The 14,315-nt window shown below is 59.0% G+C and overlaps 1 protein-coding gene across 2 annotated transcripts; it reads left to right on the top strand.

Moving 5' to 3' along the window:
* Positions 1-2,926: 2,926 nt before the first annotated feature.
* Positions 2,927-13,104, top strand: ZC3H12A (zinc finger CCCH-type containing 12A). 2 transcript variants are annotated; one of them, XM_014784162.2, is made up of 6 exons: positions 2,927-3,035; positions 3,872-4,346; positions 8,702-8,841; positions 10,079-10,313; positions 11,191-11,297; positions 11,485-13,104. In XM_014784162.2, the coding sequence occupies exons 2-6, from the start codon at positions 3,952-3,954 to the stop codon at positions 12,357-12,359; spliced, it is 1,752 nt and encodes a 583-aa protein (XP_014639648.2). In that variant the 5' UTR covers positions 2,927-3,035; positions 3,872-3,951; the 3' UTR covers positions 12,360-13,104. The 2 variants fall into 2 exon arrangements, with proteins under 2 accessions (XP_014639648.2, XP_087302390.1); XM_087446264.1 differs by lacking the exon at positions 2,927-3,035 and having other exon boundaries at positions 3,512-4,346.
* The last annotated feature ends 1,211 nt before the right edge of the window (positions 13,105-14,315 follow it).

Here is a 14,315-nt window from a genome sequence, read left to right as displayed (position 1 = left end):
TGCGTGGGCTGGGCACCAACAGATCCAGAGGGCTCCCGGGAACTGGGGCCAAGGTTTGCAAAATCCAGCTGTAAGTGGAGCAGGGGTTCCCCGGAGTAGCCCTGGCTTCTACAGAAAAAGAGTCAGCTTCCCAGGAAAGAGCGGCTTCCCAGAGCCGGATGAGAGGGAGACTGCCGCTCACTGGGGAGGGCACGGAGCTGCATGACTCATTGCCCAGTCCCGCCGGCTCCCACTGGCACGGTGCTAGGCAGCCCGGGGCCTGGGAGCATGGGCAGAGTCCCAGCCCAGTCTTGGCCCCAGAGGAGGTCCCAGGCAGGCAGTCACGATTGGGCACGTAGGGACACAGGCAGGGCCCTGCGGGAACACTGAGGAGGAAGCAACTCAGCATCTAAGGAGTCCTGGCAGGCTTCACTGAGGAGGTGACATCATCAAAAAGATGAATGGAATTGGCCAGGCAGCAGTGGGGAGGGAAGGAGAGGAAGCACTCTCGGGCTGAGGAAGCAGCAGATACAAGGGCACGGAAGTGTCTGCCGGCGCTGGCACAGTACCTGCCACCAAGTGAGCGATCCATAAATGTGAGGCATTATCGCCGTGGTACACTTCTCATCGTTACAATAATAACCTGGACTCATTTCTTAATATTGTTACTATCTTAAAGGTAGTTACTACAAGGAAGAAACACCTAACGTCACGTCACCAAACTCTTCTCAACTATAAAAGGGACTATTGCGAAGAGGAGGGGTGCAGCACACACAGCGCTCAGCGGGAGTGGCTATGAGCATGTGAGCTGGCACAGAGGAGGGGGCTTGTTTTCCCTCCCTCCTCAGTGGCCAGCCCCTGGGGTTGCTGTGCCTATGGGGCACAGATGAGGGGACACTTTGGGGTCTTTAAAGATGACCAGGCAACAAAGCAGGGACTTGGCTAGGTGGGGTCAGGCAAGCCCAGAGGAACAGCTTCAGGACCCAACTAGAAATACAGGCTCCCTCCTCCCTGGGGTCCTCGGTGGCCTCCTGGAACAAGCAGGCATCAACGTGGAGAGGTACGCCTCGGAGAGAGCCTGTGCATTCCAGGTCCACCAGCTCTGGGACCCTGGGCAAGTGACCTCACCTTTCTGAATCTCAGCGTCCGCTTCCTCAACTCTACAGTTGCATTAAGATATTTATAAGAATATTTAATGTACATTCTTTGTAATAGCAAAAAAAAAAAAAATCCTAGAAACAACATCCAATAACAGGAGAACAGATACATAGCTAGTGGTATATTCCTAAAATGGAATATTATTCAATAGTAAAATAGATAAGTTATAGGCACACAGGCAACAGAAACGGATTTGAAAAAACATAGTGCTGTGTGAAAAAAAGGAAGTCACATAGTTACAGAATGATTCCATTTGCACAAAGTGAAAAAAAAAGCAAAACTAAATAATATATTACTCAGGGATTCATACATAGGTGTAAAACTAAAAGAAAATCGAGGAGCTGATGAGCACAATTAAAACAAAATTCAGGAAAGTGGTTCTTGGGGATGGGGCAGGAGGTTGCATGCAGGCATGTGGAGCGCCTCGAAGGTACTGGCACGGGTCTATTTTCTAAGCTGGGTGGTGGAAATGTGGGTGTTTTATTATTATTACTTGTATCCTTCAGCTGTACATGGATAGTGTATATGGTGTCTTTTACAATAAACAATTTGAGGCTGTAACACTAATTCCTACGAGGCAGAGAAAAGGTCAGTGAAGTATTGCAACACAACAAACACCCAGTTTTGAGTGCTCTGGCTCTCCGGGCCTCAGTTTCCCCATCTGCAAAGTGAGCCAGTGGCACTGCCGAGACTTCGTCCTCTAGCTTGTGGTTCTGTGTTGCCTGTGTTCACACACAGACATGCACACTTGAGGGCAGGTGCCAGGCCTGATCCTTCCACCAGAAGAGTCTCCCCTCGGCCCTAGGTCACTGGTGGTTTCACAAGTGCAGTGGTGGCACCTAGTGCCCTGGGATGGAGCTCCTGGTCCTGATTCCAAGTCCTTCCAGCTGGGACAGTTAAGCTTTTTCTGAGCTTGTCAAGGGTGAAATGACATAATAACCTCTATCTTCCTCACCTAAGTCCATGGGTAGACACTGTAAGGTGCAGGCTCAAGTGAGGGATCATGCCTGTTGACCTGGGAACCTAAAGCATCCCTATGGAGCGGTGGGTGGCACCCTGAGCTGTGGAGGAGAGCATCTGTGAACACTCACCTGGGGGTTGGCCTCAACATACCTCCTTTGCCTGGTTTTCCCCCTCCGTCGTCGTGTATCAGCTGGTCGGACCGGCCTTTCTATCCTGGTAAGGTCCTTATTTCAGAAAAAGCGTACCTGGCCTTGGGGGCGGCCCCACCTCTGTGTCGCTGCCCAGTCACGGTGTACCTGCTGAGCGTTCCTGTCTCCATCTGAAAAGCGCCTGTCTGGGTGTACCTGTCTTTATAACCATGGACCTACCTCCAGCGGTGTGTAGACCAAGCTCTGTGCACCTGATTCACCCACTGCATCCCTGACTGCACCTTCGTCAGTCGGGGCATAACTTGTCCAGCGTTCTTAGGTCTGAACGTACCTGGCTGTACCTGTTCTTGTGTCGCTGTACGCACCTGGGGCAGTCGGTGCCTGACTCGGTGCGCGTACCTAGCTGACCCTGTGTTTACCTTCCGCATGCGGGCCGTGCACTCCCGCCCTCCAGATCCTCTGGCCACCTGGGTCTCGAGGCACGCCTTCGGGGCTGCGACCCCAAGACCCCGGAGCGGATGCCAGGCCGGGCCGGCGCGCCCGGGCTGCGGGGGCGGGGCCCCAGGCGCGGGCGGGGCGGGGCGCCGCGGGGGCGGAGCAGGAAGGGGCGGTGGCCGCTCCGCCCCCTGCCGCCCGGGCCGGTTGTCTCCGCCCCTGCCCAGCTTCCGCGTCATGGTCCCTACCACCACCTGCCCGCCCACCCGGCCCGTATAAAGACGCCGTCGGCCTTGCCCCCGGGACTCGGCCCCATGGAGACACGGCCGGCCGTGGCTGGCACACGGCGAGGTGAGTTGGCCGCGGCGGGCCGGGGGCGCGGGCCTCGGGGTCGGGCAGAGGAGGGGGTGGGGAGGACTCCGGCCGGGACCGACCAGAGGGGGAGGGACGTCAGGCGGGTCCCCTCCGGCCTCGCGGGTCCTCGGGACTCCTCCCCAACTTAGCTCAAGTCGGGGGAGCCTGGGGGAAGGGGGACCGAGGTCTAGAGGGGGAGCGCGGGGCTCGGGGCCGGGACAGCCTCCGCGTCAGCGAGCGCGAGGGCCAACCAGAGTTTCCCAGCAACTTTTCTCGCCGATGGGTCGCCCCGGAAACTTCCCCTCCCCCGGTCCGGGAGTCTGGCCACGGGCCTTGCGACTCCTGGGCCTGGGCTCCGAGCGCGCGGCAGGCGGGCGGGCGGAGGCGATGGGCTCAGCGGGGAAGCCCCCGCCCCCCCCCCGCCAGCGCGCTTCCAACCCGGGTTTCCACCTGAGAGCCCCGCCCCCAGCTGTGGGGGCACGGCCAGGTCCTCTGAGGCCTCCCAGGACTTCTGGGTCCCCTGGGTTGGCGTGGGGCTGGGGGCGGGTTGGGAAGTGGAGTCAGATTGCCTAAATTCAAATCCTTGCGCCACCAGCCAACAGCTGGATGACCTTGAGTAAGTTCTTAATGTCTCTGGCTCAGTTTCATCCTTTATATAATGGGATGTGATGATCTCTAGCTGGGAGAGCTTTTGAGAGGACTGACAGAGGTAACACATGACGGTGGCTTTGCATAGTGCCACTAGTCAGTATTGCCACATTCTCTTGGGTGGGGAGGAGTCGGGAGAGAGACCCATTCCCTATCCCTCACCCTTGTAACCGGTTGTCCTACAGGAGCTGTGACAGGTGCATTCCGTGAGTCTGAGCTGTGAGTGGCCAGTTGAGAGAGGCCCATCCCAGAAGCCAGCCCAGCCATGAGTCTGTGGGAACTTGAAGACAGCCACAGCTGCCATGGTACCCCCAGGCCAGCCCAGGAGCCCACCGCTGAGGAGGCCTCAGCTGCGGAGCTGCAGATGAAGGTGGACTTCTTCCGGAAGCTGGGCTACTCATCCACTCAGATCCACAGTGTCCTGCAGAAGCTGGGGGTCCAGGCGGACACCAACACAGTGCTGGGCGAGCTGGTGAAACATGGGTCAGCAGCCGAGCGCGAGCGCCAGGCCTCATCGGACCCCTGCCCTCAGCTCCCTCTGGTCCCCCGGGGTGGGGGCACCCCCAAGGCTCCCACCCTGGAGCCCTCATCCCCAGAGGAGGACAAGGAGGGCAGTGACCTGCGGCCCGTGGTCATCGATGGGAGCAATGTGGCCATGAGGTACGTGTCACTTGTGTGGCCAAGACCGTGGCCAGCGGTGGGGAGTGGTGGCCTCGTGTCCCTGCATGTCTGGCAGAGGGACCTTGGGAGGAAGTCTGATCTCCTCTCACAGGTTGTCTAGAGGAAGGGCAAGCCCTTTACTGAGGCCCTACTGTGTGTCAGGAGGCTCCCTAAATCCTCATGGCTTCTTGGAGGTGAGTTGCGAATGTTCTAGGGATAAGAACGGGGGCTCAAAGACTTGCTCAGGGTCACACTACTGGCAAGTAGTGGAGCAAGGATTCGAACTCTGGTCCTTGTGTCTGCAGGGCTCACCTTGTGCTCTTTGCTTCTCCCTGAGGGCCAGCACGCTCAGTCTCAGTTCCTCTCCTGTGACATGAGGCAGTAGAGTGCAAGGATTAGACTGTGGCCTCCTGCTCACTCATGGAGGAGCTAGTCGCTTAACCCCTCCGGGCCTCTCTCCTTGTCTGTAAGACCAGCCCCCCGCCTCCTCAGGTAGTGGTTGTGCGGAGTGAGTGCTTGGTAAACAGTGGTAGAAGTTGTTATTACTACTATTATTCAGGGTCTGGGGCTTCTGAGGCCTTGTTGTCCCAGACCTGGCCTCCCATGGAAGCAGGCCCAGCTACCGTGGCCTTTGTAGCTGTGACCAGGAGTGACCTGGGTGGTCTGGGCAGGTGGCCTGATGCTTTGGCTTCATGTGAGCTGTAACTTAGGTCCCTCTGAATCAGCTCAGGCCACCTGGGCTGGACTGGGCTGTAGAGGCTCTCCTGGGGCCAGAGCCAGAACTCAGCCCCAGTATCCCACCCCTACCATGCAGGCTCTCACAGGGAATGAGGTGGGGTGGGGCCAGGGCTGCCACTGACCCCAGGGAGCCCAGACCTCCCTTCAGTCCAGGCCCCGCCCTCTAGTCCTGCTTTTTCCCAGTCCCTCCGTGGCAGGCTGGTGAGTCACGGCTGGGTGGATCATTCACAAGGAAAAGTTCCTGTGGGTGTGGACGGGGAGACCCCAGACATGGGGTGGGGAGTGGGGAGAGCTCCTTGCTTGGCTGCCCTGAGGGATCTCCAAGGTGTGCTGCCTGAGGCCTGGATGCCCTTGGCCCCTCCCACTCCTGGCCCAGCTGGGCAGAATCAGCTGTCTGGCTAGTCCTAGCCCTGCTCAGCAGGAGTGCAGGTGGCCCTCTGCTGGCCACCTTCGGGTCAGTCTTCCCATCTGTGAAATGAGCTGAGCCTGGGTGAGCGGTTGAGGAAAGCTGGCTCCCACATGCCACTGGCAGCTGCTCGAAACATGTGCTTTGAGTGTTAGGGTCCCCTCTCAGGCTCCAGCAGTGTGTGGCTGGGCAAGGAGTTGGGTCCAGTCTGTGACTCCTTCCTGGTGGCTGGGGGCGTGGGCTGGAGTGCTGAGCCCCTGGGGGAACCATGTGCTGTGTGTGTTTGTATCCCAGCAGAAGGGGGAGGGGCCTGGGAAGGAGGAGGGGCAGATGGTGGCTGGAGGAGCAGAGCCGCTGGGGCTTTCTGAGCCGGGGCAGTAGCAGGAGGGGAATTCCAGCCTTGAACTTCCTGTCTCAGCTGCTACTGGGTTCTTGCCCTGCCACCCCCTCCCCCACTAGGGCAGGCGGGCCGGCCCCCACAATATGCAAATCGTGGGGAAATTCACCTCTGTTTCCTTCTAAGGGAATTTTTCTCCACTAGCTGGGCCCAACCCCTGGCAGATCTTTTCACCTGGGTACCCTGGCCCTGCCCTGCCCTCTGTCCTAGGGTGGGAGCAGCTGAGCTGGAGTCTCCTACATACTCACACATCTCACCAGTGTCTAGTTAGCCAGGCTGAGGGGCAGCAGGACTGTGGTGGGAGTGGGAGGGTGTCTGGTTTTCCTGGGCCAACAGAGCTTCCTCCACTGCAAAGAGAGGGACTAAAGTTAGCTGTAGGGAGACTCCCAGCCTGGGAGGCGGTATTTGGGCTCGACTTGAGGGACTAGAATATATGTGTGTTCTCCTTCTGCCAGGGATAAGGCTCTGACCACCTGTCTAGGGAACATTCTGGGGGCTAGGGCAGCTGAGAGCAGACTTGTCCCCAGCCAGGATTTTTGATGCCCGGAGGGCGTTCCATGAAGTCCCAGGGCCTGCAGATGCCGGCCTAGGATGGGGCATATGCATGTACACATGTGCGTACAGAAGGAGGCAGGTGGATGCATGTGCAGACTGCACCCCTGAGACAGGGAGCCAAGCGGAGATGATCACCCACCCCCACAGTCTTGGAGAGACAGAGCAGAAGGCCCAGGGAAGGGAGTAATGTGATGGTGGAAGCACTGGGCATTGTAAAGACAGACCAGGGACCTGACCCCTCCTGGAAGGTCAGGGAAGGCTTTTCAGAGGCCGTGACACCTCACATGGGTCCTGAAGGAGGAGCAGGCGTTTTCTAGGTGCATCATTTTTCCTGCTCCCAGCCTGCTGCTCTCTCTTAACACTGTTCAAACTCAAGTTTGACAGCTTTTTTTCTCCTAAGTAAACTTCTGGTCTTGCTGTTAGGGACAGCAAGGCAATCCAGTGCCCCCAGATGTGGGTTCAAGTTCTGTCTTACCACTAGCCAGGGGAGCTTAGATGAGTCTCGGAGCCTTGGTTTCCTTCACTGTGGCTAGCCTCCTAAGGATGGAGCAAGGAGGTGTGCCATGCGCCTGGCCTCCACTAGGAGCTCTGTCCCCGCCATCAGGGTTGGCACCTGTCTTTGTACCGATCTGAGCATCAACACCCGTGGTGGTTATGAGCACAGGCTCTGGGTTTGCATCTCTTTTCCACCATTGCTGCTGTGTGACGCGCGCTACTAGCTGCCCCCTGTGGACCACAGTTTTCCCATCTGAATAAAGGGGAAAGGGGCCTTTAGTGACAGTACCCTCTCAGAGGCTCGCTGATGAGTCAGTTAAGCACTTAGATCAGGGCCTGGCTCCCAGCTCTCAGTAAATGTTAACTTGGATTATAAGCGGCTGGCGGACGCCCGGAAGGCCCCACCTGGCAGGGATGAGCGCTGCCTTCAGGCTGGACTTTGCCTCCCCTACAATTTACAGAGGCCTTCAGACCCGGGAGCCCCAGCCTCACCCCCAGACAGCCTCCATGCCCCCCCAGCTGCCCTGCCTCCCTCTCTACCTTCTCTTGGGGCTCCAGCTGTCACCCCTCCAAAGCCACTCACAGGATGTGGTCGACCATGGACTTGCCTCTTTTGCGTAACGTTGATTCTGTTTTATTTGCCAAATATGAGAGTCTGCGTTGTTCACTGAGGGATTGTGAGGGGCGGGGCTGTTGGGGAGGGACCCCCCAGTATTGCCTAGGAGCCCTGTCCCCCTCCCATCCTTCCACGAAGCCAGCTGGAACCTACACTTGGTGGGACTGTCTTTGGCCTCAAGCAAACAGGAAAGTTGTCCCATTGACATGGGGCCTTCTTAAGGAGACTGCAGACCGGCCCCATTTTTCAGATAGAGAGACTGAGCCAGAGCAACCCAGCAGCACCTCAGGGCATGCTTCTGCATCCGGCTGCATTTGGGTGGGGTGAGGTCTGGTCCTCAGACCACACAGTGGGATGTCCCATCTCCCCCCTCTCCGGCTAACAGGGTGCCCAGTGTCCTCCAGGCCATCTTTCTGCCTTGGGTCACACCCTCCCCAGAGGGGTGAGGAGAGGATGGGTGGTACAAGCATTTGGGGGAATTGGCCGTCTTGGGAGGAAAAGCAGTATCCTTTCACTTTTCAACGGAAAGGCCCCTAAGGGGCCGCTTCCACTGGTCACTGCCTGCCCTGTGTCGGAGGCTGGAATCTCGGCTCCTTCCCCTTCACCCTGAGGTCACAGCCCCTGGGGTTCGTGCAGGACTGAATTGTAATCCAGCTCTAATCTGGAGCAATCTGGTTTCTCTTCGGTTAGCCAGGGCTGGTGCGTCCCCCACCCTCATGCCTAGCGGGAGAGGGAGGGTCGTGACTCAGTCTGCATGTGTAGTCTGTCCCCGTGGTCCCAGCGCCCCCGGGTGGAGCAGGAACCAGAAGTCTCCAGCTGCCTTTCCCCCACCCCCAGGTGTGTTGCAAGCAGCCTGACCCTCCCCCACATGGGGAGCGGGTGCTGCCAGATTCCTGGGCGTTTCCTCACTGTTGGGAGGTGGGACCTCAGGGAAAGTCCCAGGTCTGGCCATCCTGGGCACTGTGGGAACCGGCAGGGAACATAGGCCTTGGGCCCCCAGCCAGAGGGCAGTGGGCTGAGCCAGCCATTCCACCACCCAGGCTGGTGGGGCAGGGGCTGGAGTGCCACCCACCTCCCTCCTGCTCAGGCCTAGGGGGTAGCAGGCTGGCCACCCTCGGGGCTGACCCTGTCCCTCCTCTCCCTCCCAGCCATGGGAACAAGGAGGTCTTCTCCTGCCGGGGCATCCTGCTGGCGGTGAACTGGTTTCTGGAGCGGGGCCACACAGATATCACTGTATTTGTACCGTCCTGGAGAAAGGAGCAGCCTCGACCCGATGTGCCCATCACAGGTGAGTGGCATCTCGGCAGGGGGCCGGGGGTGTCCCACTGCCCCAGGAGCCCTGGTTCTCCCAAGAGAGACCCTCTGGGTATGACGGACAACTTCTAGGCCTCCAGCAGGGACCAGCATTTCTTTTCCCAGCTTTTGCTGTCCTCAGCATCTCTGCTCTGAACAGGGGTCATTGGAGGTCACCTTTTGCAGCCTCTGCCTCCGAGTCCCGGCCACCTCCCTCACCTAATGATGGGATGCTCTTTCCACTCCCCTAGTGGCACAGGGGCAGCATAGCGTACTGGCTGAGCCCGTGGGCTCTGGGATCCTGGCTCTGTCCTTCTGGTTCTCTTGTTCTGAGCCACTTGCTTCTTGTCTGAGACATGGGGTGGGGGTTTGATAATCTCCCGGGGTCATTGTGAGGACCTCATGAGTTAATACATGGTTAAGTGTTCAGTAAATGCTAGGTGTTACCATCGTTCTAACAAGAGCCCCCAACATTTGGGAGTAAAACCGAGTGTATTTGTTTATTTTTTTGAGGAAGAGTGGCCTTGAGCTAACAGCTGTTGCCAATCTTCCTCTTTTTCTTTTTGCTCCCCAAAGCCCCGGTACGTAGTTGTATGTCATAGTTGAAGAGTTGTAGCTCTTCTATGTGGGACGCCGCCTCAGCATGGCTTGATGAGCACCGAGTAGATCCGCGCCCAGGATCCGAACCGGCGAACCCTGGGCCGCTGAAGCGGAACGTGTGAACTTAACTGCTGTGCCACCAGGCCGGCCCCAAAACCGAGTTTATTTCCCTAGAAGTCTTGAGATCTGGGGGCAGGCTGGCTGGGGCCGCCTGCTCCAGGAAAAGTGGCCCCTTCTGGATGGGCTCTGGGAGCTCTGTCCTGGCTACTGAGAGGACAGGGCAAGACACTGGTCCCTGGGGCTCGTTCACAGGCCCCTACGGGACAAGCCAGGTGAACCCAACCAAGGCCACCTCTGCCTTGAGCAGGCCTGACATCCGGAAGGGGAGAAGAAGGCCCAGCTCTGCTCGGGAGCCTTTGCTGAGTGGGACCTGCAGGCCCCCCAGGTGTTCTTGGTTTCCAGGCAGCAGACTGTGTGACAGGCCCAGGCGAGGGCGGTGGTCTCAGCAGAGCCGCTCCCTGCCCTCCTGAACTGGAGATAAGAGCCCCTGTGCCTGGCCAGGAGGTGAGGCAGTCCTGCGGGCCTGGCTCTGCGTCCAGACCGGGCCCTGACTGCGCCCCTGCCGCCCCCAGACCAGCACATCCTGCGGGAGCTGGAGAAGAAGAAGATCCTGGTGTTCACCCCGTCGCGGCGCGTGGGCGGCAAGCGGGTCGTGTGCTACGACGACCGCTTCATCGTGAAGCTGGCCTGCGAGTCCGACGGGGTCGTGGTCTCCAACGACACGTACCGGGACCTGCAGGGCGAGCGGCAGGAATGGAAGCGCTTCATCGAGGAGCGGCTGCTCATGTACTCTTTCGTCAACGACAAGTACGTTCCCGCTGAGCGCGGACCAGATGGGCTTGGGGTCCGAGGAAACCAGGGGTGCCCTTGGGAGGGCTGCGGGGAGCTCTGCTGGGGGTCCGCAACCTTGGACCCAGGCAGCTTAGGGAGTGAGATGGACATGGCACTGCAGAAGAAGGGTCAGGCCGGGACCTGGCCGGGGCTGGGTTTTTTGTTTGTTTGTTTGTTTGTTTTTGTGAGGAAGACCAGCCCTGAGCTAACGTCCATGCCAATCCTCCTCCTTTTGCTGAGGAAGACCGGCTCTGAGCTAACATCTATTGCCAATCCTCCTCCCTTTTTTCGCCAAAGCCCCAGTGGATAGTTGTATGTCATAGCTGCACATCCTTCTAGTTGCTGTATGTGGGACGCCGCCTCAGCATGGCCGGAGAAGCGGTGCGTCGGTGCGCGCCCGGGATCCGAACCCAGGCCGCCAGTAGCGGAGCGCACGCCCTTAACCGCTAAGCCACGGGGCCGGCCCCTGGGGGTTTTTAATTTAGGGGACGGAGCAGTAGCATTTAGTAGGATGTAGTAGGATGTGGTTGGTGGTTCCAAGAGAGCCTCTCCAGTTCCCAGCACTGAGTCTCTGACCGGAGGCCAGTGGACGCAGACTTAGACTCAGATTTTCAGGTTGCTGGCCTCCCTAAGGCCTCAGAGAGCTCCCAGCACGAGAGGTGCCCTAAAGGTGCCCACGGCTGTGGCCCTTTGGACTGGGACCTCCTTCCCTCCCTTGCGGCCACCCCACCCAGGGATCCCACCTGCTGGACGGGCATCAGTTTTAGGAACCACCTTCTGTTCCTCCTAGTGAGGCTTGGCCCCCTCCTCAGCACTTGGAAGTCCTCCTTCACGTCTCCCTCCTACTCTGCAGGTTCATGCCCCCTGATGACCCCTTGGGCCGTCACGGGCCAAGCCTGGACAACTTCCTGCGGAAGAAGCCACTCACGGCCGAGCACAGGAAGCAGCCATGTCCCTATGGTAAGAGACCCAGCTCCACCCTCCACGGCCCTCCTCACTCCTTCCCCTTCCTCTCTCGCCTAAGTTGGCCTGCGCCCTGAGTTCCTCCTCTTGGGTCCACCCAACCCCGAGTTTCCTGAGCCGCCCCTTCCCCACCCACCTCTGGTTAGAGCTCCCCCGCTTAGGCTCCCTCTGACTTCTCTTCCAGGGAGGAAGTGCACCTATGGGATCAAGTGCCGATTCTTCCACCCCGAGCGGCCGAGCCGCCCGCAGCGCTCCGTGGCTGACGAGCTCCGTGCCAATGCCCTGCAGTCACCCCCTAGGGCCCCGGGCAAGGACAGAAGTGGCCAGCGGCCTTCACCTTCATCTCATCCTGGATCTCTGCCAACAGAGCAGGAGCAGTGCAGCCTGGATGGGAAGAAGCTGGGAGCCCAGGCATCCCCAGGGCCCCCCCGAGAGGGTCTGACACAGACCTTTGCCCCGACGGGCAGGAGCCTCCCACTCAGCGGGGGCAGTGGCGGCAGCTTCGGGCCCACAGACTGGTTCCCGCAGACCCTGGATTCTCTGCCCTACACCTCCCAGGATTGCCTGGACTCGGGCATTGGCTCCCTGGAGAGCCAGATGTCAGAACTGTGGGGGGTTCGAGGAGGAGGCCCTACTGAGCCAGGCCCACCTCGGGGCCCTTATGCTGGCTACAACCCATACGGGGCTGAGCTCCCAGCCACTCCAGCCTTCTCTGCCTTTGGCCGGGCTATGGGTGCCGGCCACTTCAGTGTCCCTGCCGACTATGGCCCCCCGCCAGCTGCCTTCCCACCTCGAGAGTACTGGTCTGAGCCCTACCAGCTGCCCCCTCCCACCCCAGTCCTGCAGGAGTCCCAGGTGTCCAGCCCAGGGGCTGACAGGAGCCCATGGGGCGGGGCAGGTGGCCTGGGCAAGGAGCGAGCCAGTGTGTACACCAAGCTGTGTGGCGTCTTCCCCCCACACCTGGTGGAGGCCGTGATGGGGCGCTTCCCGCAGCTCCTGGACCCCCAGCAGCTGGCGGCCGAGATCCTCTCTTACAAGTCTCTGCACCTCAGTGAGTAAGTGGCCCTGGTGGCCCTCCTGGGTAGTACCTCCAGCCTCCGAGGGCCGTCAGGCTGGGCAGCCCGTTCCCAGCCCTGAGGCCCACCCTGGAGGCTGCACAGAGGAAGGATTAAAGTAGGGAAGGGAACCCACAAACCAAAGATACTGTAGGATTGGTCCTGGCCCGCGTGGCGCCTCTCGCCGTGCGCCCGTGCAGGTCAGGAACGATCGCCCTGTTGATACACATTGTATCTCTGTAGTTTAAGGAGACGCTGCCAGTACCGGCCGTCGGTCCATGGCTGAAGCCCAAACCCTCCTTTCTCTCAGAGGGCGGGGAGGGAGGCAGGGGGAACAGAGGCCTGGGCTGGGGACCCTGTGCACGGCCCCCCACCTCCGCCCCGTCCCTGGGATGCCGGCTTTGGCTGGCTAGTTGGGCACCGTGTGCCTGCCCTCCAAGGGCCCCTCCTCTAAGCCAATGAGGCCTCGGCCGTGCTCCCTCGGGGGCACGAGGCTTCATGTCAGTAAGCAAGATGCTTCTTAATAACCCACCTTCTGTCCCACTCTGTTTGCCTAGCCCATTGCCCCTGCAGGGGGTCAAGGGCCCTGTGCCCCCACCCTTTCTTCCTCCCCCTTCTTCTGTATTCAGAGTCCCCCAAGGGTGCGGGGACGTGTGTATGCGTGCGTACAGGTGTAATGTTAAATATTTTAAGTGGAAAGTCCTTGCCTCCCTCAACCCATCAATAAAGTACAATGTGAGCCCTTTTAAGAGGTGATGGTCTTTGTCTTGCTGGGGCTGAGCTGGCCTCTGGGGGCTGGAAGGTCAGCAGGTGTGCACCAGGGACCTGCCCAGTTCCACTGAGAGTGCGCAGTCCCTTTGGGGCAGAGGCATCCATACTGAGGCTTTGGGCCACCAGGCCTTGAGAGGCTGTGGACATGTGGACGGGGCTGGGGGAAGGTTGGGAAGCAGAATTATAAGACGGCTTAGAGTCCTGAGGCTGCAGCGTGGGGAGGGGGTGGCACTGGGGGTGGGGTTTGGGCTGTTCCCCTTTTCTGCCCTGTGACCAGAGCTGAGCATAGGAAACCACCTGGCTGAGAAGATGGCTTCTAGGAGAGCTTGGGGGAGTGGGTGTGGGGGAAGCCCTTGGGTGCTCAGCTCTGGCCCCATCCTCCCAGCTGTTGTTGTGTCCTAGACCCAGAGTCGCAAGGTGGAGTGGGGGTGCAGGGGCAGGAGCAGCCTGGAGAGGCAACGCCAGGGTGACCTCCAAGCAGGGGCTTAGGGGTCCTGGTCCCAAACTGAAGAACTGGCTCTGCCACCTACTGTCACCTGGGGCAAGTGACTACCCCCCTACGGGTCTCAGTTTCCTCATCTATGAAGTGAGGATAATAACGGCACCTACCTGGCAGGGTTGTCATAAGGAGTCCATGAGATCACACATGTTGGGCATATGACCCAGTGCCTGGCACATAGTAAGTCCTCATTAAGGGGCCTCTGGTGTGGCTCTGTGGGCTGTGTTCACCTCCATCCACCATCTCAACCTTCTCATCTGCTCCTAGAAGGGAAGAGGCCAGGCAGGAATATACATTCTTTTTTTTTTTTTTCTTGCAGACGGAAAAATGAGGTAAAACTAAAATAGTTTAAGTGAAAGCTTGAGGGCCGGCCCGGTGGTGTAGTGGTGAAGTGCGCGCGCTCTGCTGCGGCAGCTCGGGCTTCGCGGGTTTGAATCCTGGGCGTGCACCGAGCCACCACTTCTCAAGCCATGCTTTAGTGGCATCCCTTATAAAGTAGAGGAAGATGGGCACGGATGTTAGCCCAGGGCCAATCTTCCTCAGTCAAAAGAGGATTGGCAATGGATGTTAGCTCAGGGCTAATCTTCCTCACCAAAAAAAAAAAAAAAAAAAAGGCTTGACTGTCATATGATCCCCAAACAAACAGCATCAGCTGGGGAAAATGGAAAAAGTACCATTTTAATAATTCTG

The sequence above is a fragment of the Ceratotherium simum genome, chromosome 22 (genome assembly GCF_057802395.1).
Source record: "Ceratotherium simum simum isolate JZ-2026a chromosome 22, ASM5780239v1, whole genome shotgun sequence".
NCBI lineage: Eukaryota > Metazoa > Chordata > Mammalia > Perissodactyla > Rhinocerotidae > Ceratotherium > Ceratotherium simum.
Note: the sequence above shows the minus strand (reverse complement) of the source record. Positions and strands in the feature narration are given on the sequence as shown.